The following is a 5,399-nucleotide window of genomic DNA, read 5'->3' on the forward strand; positions in this document are numbered from 1 at the left end:
GGATTAATTTTGAATATTATATTTTAGGAAGAATCTTCTTCCTCGTTCTTTTACGTATAATACATTCATTTGTAACTTGCACTGAAACGAACCAATGTTGGAGCCTTTAGGTGGTCGCACGGAATGCTAGAAATAGCAGCAGCAATCTTTTTTCAAATAACACCACTACTTCTTCTTCTTCTCTCTCTCTCTCTCTCTCTCTCTCTCTCCATGTGTCAGGTTGTTTTACAGGTGTTGGCTATCATGGACCTGTATACCAAAGTCTGAAGATTCATGAATTTTGGGGGAAAAGAAACACCAATGGTTTCCTGTTGCCTTCCGTTTATTTACCGTTTACTCTGCTAGTTTCATGCTCTTCCGGAATAACCGTTAAGGCACACAACCTATTTAATCCTCAGGTATGAAGATTGGTTCAAGTAATATCAGGGCACATTTACATATTTGTTACATGTCTAGAAGCTTGACCCTAACCCTAACCCTACTCCGAATCCTATTGCCCCTCGTCACGGGACCACTTTCTGCTATGTGATACATAACAAGGCCCTTAACAGGTACTAACATCTTGAGCCAAAGTGGAACTGAGTGTATTGGTGACTAATGGGTAACTTCACACTCCCTAAGACTCATGAATGCCCGAGCTGGAGTTTTCTCGCCGGGCGGAGTTTATTGTTTTTCCTAAGACCAATGTAGTACTGCATATCCCTTAAAAACATTATGGTTATATTTGGAATATGATGGAATGTTTTTGGTTTTAGATCTGCTCAGTTAGTGTTGGCCATGAGTTAGACAGGAACAATAACATGTTTTAAAAGTAGATAATATATATGCAGGATTTGAGGTCAGTAGTTCTTTAACTCACTTTAGCCCTCACGGCCAAAGCCATGCCGGGGCACTACTTTTAGTGTACAGTTGATAATAAAGCAAGTTCTGCGGACAATTTGGAAAAGCAATGAATTCTTGTGGGATCCGTTGGAAAACGTACGAGAGCATGTAGACCATGTTAATGTGGTATCTGGAATGGCAATTATTTTTTGGTTTACATCTGATGAAGAACAAAGGGATATAAGCAGAGAGAGGGAGAGAGAGAATTACAAACGTATCATATGATTAACATGCAATATAATAGTATATAAGCTGTGAAGTACGGTCGATTTAAATCAACTAGGCGAAGCTTTTAGTTGTAAAGAAATAATTGGGGATTGCTGACAAAATTATGTATGTGGTTGTGTGTATACGAACGTATGTTTGTGTGTCTATGTGTGTGTATACACACACACACACACACACACACATAAACACACACATCAAAGAGAGGGAGAGTAAGAGCAATACAAGTTATCCTGTGAAGTTTCATTGGTTCCGCGGTGTTGGCTTTCAGGCACTGATTATCTACTGCTTCGCAATCACGTTTCTTCGGCTTCAGTCCACTTCGCAACACCTTGGACAAATGTTTTCTACTATAGCACTGGATTATCCAATGCCCTTTGACTGAATTTGGTAGACAGAAATTATGACAAACCTTCATGTGCCTGTATGTGTGTGTGTGTGTGTGTGTATTTCTCTTTGCCTCCCCACTTACTGCTAAATTACGTGGACGTAATAGTGGTTCGCGAAAGTATTGATGACGATTTGTTCAAGTAAAACCCTTCAAGGCAGTGTCTCAGTATGGTCGTAGTCCAGTGATTGAAGCAAGTTAAAGAATAAAGGAATATAGTTAAAGTGTGAAGTTTAAGTACGTATAACACTGAGAATAGAAGAGTCACAAAATCAACTACTGATGAACTGCTATTTATATTATCACACGAAAAGTTCATGTAGTAGATTTCTCATGTTCTGCAACCGAATACATTGTTTTAGAACAACCGTCATTATATGAATATTCTCAAGGGGTCTTTTATAGTTGGGAGAAAAGCATAGTCCCTTGATACTGCGCCAACAAAAGTTGTGTAATGGCATACAATATCTCAATTATTATTCTCATATTTTATAATGTAGTCAAACAAATAGAAAACGCGTTTCTTTGAATAATGAATTGTTAATAATGAGTAGCTTATAAATAAATACATTTAGCCTTTCAACTTGAATCGATTGAAGATATGAAATTGAAATTCTGATATGCGCTGTAAACATAATGTTAAAAAGTTTTCCTTCCGTTTGTAGTTGAATTTCTCTTTTTATTTGTGAATTTTGAAGTTTATCGATATAACTTTGCTTACTTTTTTTTTTAATTATTATCTGGTTACAAGGTAGTCTACCAAAAGGCATTTACGTTATGACTAGGCAAACCTCTCATTGAAATTGTTATTGCTGGCACATTTAGTTATATAGTGTTAGTGAATTAGAGCGAGAACTGTAATATAAAGTTGATTAATAACAAGTGAGCTGCGAGGATCGTGATCGAGTCGGACGAAATGCTTAATGGCATTTCTTCTGGCACTTTACTTTCGAAGTTCGGATTCCATCGAGGTTGACTTTGCCTTATATTCTTTCAGGATCAATAAAATAAGTACCAGTTGAACACTGGGGTCGATGTAATAAATTACTCACCTCCCTTAAAATTGCCCCCTTTGTCACTAATATAGTTGAAAGTATGGATGCGTAATTCAAAAGTTCACTTCGCACCCACATAATTCCTGCTTCATCCCCACTGGGTAGTAATTTTGGCAAGTGTATTCTATTATAGACTCGGATTCTTGGGTTTACTAATGCCTTGTAAATAATATATATATAATATAATAAATTATAATACAATATAGTGTAATATATATGATATACCGCAATATATGACATAATATGATATAGAATGTAGTATAATATTACATAATAAACCAAGATGGATGAATAAGTTCGCTATTTAATCATTTGAATAAATAAAGAATATTCAAAGCCTTAAAAAATTTATACAAAATGACAAGTCAAGTACAATACAATGTGCAAATTTATTTTTAATTCCTTGCAAAGAGATCCTTGTTTTGTAGATACTTTCCGACTTGTCAAAGAAAAGATAATCTTATGAATAAGTTGAAAAGACCTCTGAAAATATGAACTGCTTACAGCTTGCTGCCGATTTTCTTCGAAAAAGTTCATTGCGTTCAGTTACTGTAGAGTTAACCCAACGCATCGGTTTAGCGGATCATATTCATTAATAATGTCGTCTTGAAATCAAAGATGGTTGTTTTTCTTCTAGCTCTGACTTAAGCCACTCAAACTTCTCGCAGTAGATCTCCTTTGTTATCGTTTGGTTTGGATTTAAAAGTTTAAAAGCTTTCATATCCCACCAAACAGATAACAACGCCTTATGTGGGTGAAGACCTTCTTTAGTCTGGAGTACCGGTGTTTCTCCTTTCCTAACCCGCTGTCTTCGGCGCTTGATATTTTTATGGAGACCCCATTTCTCGTCACCAGTCACTACTATTCGGTTCAAAAAAGGTTCATTCGTGAGACGTGACTGCAAAGAAGAGCACACATTCACTCTCTGCGCATGATTAGACTCCGAAAGTTTGTGAGAAACCCACTGACCCAATTTGCTGACTTTTCCGATGGCACGTAGGTGTCGATGAATGGTTGAATGACCAAATCCAAACTTCTCTGCTAGTTCTTCAGAGGTTACGATGGGATTTTGTTCCACCAGGGTTTGCAGGACGTCCTCACTGAGCTCTTACAGATCTTCCAGAACGAGGCTCGTCTTTTAGGCTATAGTTTCCGGTTCGGAATTTCTGGAACCACCGTTGACACTGGCTTATGCTTATTGTTCGATCCCCATATACTGCATTAATATTCCTCGCACTTTCCGTTGTGTTGTTGCCTTTATTGAACTCATAAAGCAAAATATGCCGAATAAGCTCCTTTTTCCCTTCCATTATAGCTTTGAAAAAAATGACTGTTAAATCGAACTGCACTCTTCAAAATTTGCACTAAGAATAAGGGCAAAGTCGGACTCATTAGCTCATAATTGTGAGCCCAATGCTTTAACCACTGAGCCATGCGCCTACATCCTAGCGATTCTCTAAAGAAGAGAAGTCACCATATTTTTTTTGCCATACCTGCCACTTCTGAATACTGTACGCTTTAATTAAGTAATATAATGTGTGTATCTATCGTGTATGTATGTGTGCAAAGCAGAAAAGACGGAGCGAATAAGGGAAGGAGACACAAAGAGAGGAAAGGAGAAAGAGAACAGCGTGACATTTTCTTAAATGTTCAATATTCATTGTCAGTTAAAACGAAAATTGAAATTCGAACTTCGCCGTTCATATTTTTCGCTTCTATTTCGTTTTTATTTATGGTTTATTGTTTTACACTTCTGAGTCTTCTAAAGACTACGACTACTGCTACTGCTACTGCTACTACTACTACTACTACAACTAGATTTCTCCTGCTTGTCCAAGTGTTGTTGTAAAGGAAAATTCGATGCAGATAAAATTACAATTACAAAAAATGAAACTGGGACAAATTTATCCGGGTTTTGTCAATTATTTTGTTTGTTTAATAATCAACGTTCTCTATATGAATGTTTGTGTGTGTGTGTGTATGTATGTGTCTATGTGTGTGTGCGCGTGTACACGTGTGTGTTTAACATTGCAAGTTAAGGAGGTGGAGATTGTGATGTTGGCGGGGATAGTGGAAATTTAGCTTCCCAGGACTGTCATGTTTTCTAACCCTTTCAAACAAGAGGATAAGTAAATGAATAATGGGAAAAAATAAGTCCGTGAGTGTGCGCGCGCGTGCGTGTGTGAGTTTGTGTGAGTTTGTGTGTGTTCTTTAAAGACAGTGAGAGATTGCCTACGTGTGTATGAGCGTATGCAGATGTCAGTGTGTCTACGTACATGTTTCTATGTAAGAGGATATACTGCTAAGAGGTCATTAGCGTAGGAAGTGACGTCAGATCCTAAAGCCAAGTTGTAGAGTTCTCTCTTCTGGATTTTAGTTTCTGTTTACACACACACACACACACAAACACACACGCACACACACACACACACTCACACACACACACACACGCACAAGCACACACGTACACACATGTGTATTTATGTGTATTTATGTATGATAAGTGCGTTCAAAGAATCTCTACGCTTTCCACTAGTTACTTTCATCATCCTTATCATCATCACCACCACCACAACCACAATCACCACCATCACCATTATCATCAGTTTGGCTACCGTTGTCACCATAACAACAACTACACGTTTTATAGTCAGACGGCAAACGGAACACACACACGATATGAGACAAGGTATGATCAAGATTAATTTCTTTTAAACGTTCTTCCGTTGATGTTAATCTCCCCGAGTTATTTCCTCTTTGAGCTCACCCATAACCTAAACCATTCCCAATGTTTGGAGCTGTTTTGAGAGTTCTTTTTACACATCTAAAATTATATCCTATGTACTTTC

At 37.5% G+C, this 5,399-nt stretch overlaps 1 protein-coding gene and 1 long non-coding RNA gene across 9 annotated transcripts in view; one reads left to right on the forward strand and one right to left on the reverse strand.

Annotated features, from left to right (window-relative positions):
• The window catches only part of LOC106874846 (uncharacterized), a 719,848-nt gene that overhangs the window by 536,414 nt on the left and 178,035 nt on the right, over nt 1-5,399 (forward strand). The window contains exon 1 of one of the 8 annotated variants that reach the window (XM_014922732.2): nt 5,067-5,239. The exons of the other annotated variants lie outside the window; for them this stretch is intronic. Coding sequence (XP_014778218.1) covers nt 5,230-5,239 — 10 coding nt within the window. The 5' untranslated portion in view covers nt 5,067-5,229. Of the gene's footprint in view, nt 1-5,066; nt 5,240-5,399 lie in introns of those variants that run through there. 8 annotated transcript variants of the gene reach the window in all.
• LOC106874847 (uncharacterized) overlaps nt 1-5,399 on the reverse strand; it is a 44,056-nt gene that overhangs the window by 10,176 nt on the left and 28,481 nt on the right. The gene's annotated exons all lie outside the window — the stretch shown is intronic.

The sequence above is a fragment of the Octopus bimaculoides genome, chromosome 7, assembly GCF_001194135.2.
Source record: "Octopus bimaculoides isolate UCB-OBI-ISO-001 chromosome 7, ASM119413v2, whole genome shotgun sequence".
In the NCBI taxonomy this organism is placed as follows: Eukaryota; Metazoa; Mollusca; class Cephalopoda; order Octopoda; family Octopodidae; genus Octopus; species Octopus bimaculoides.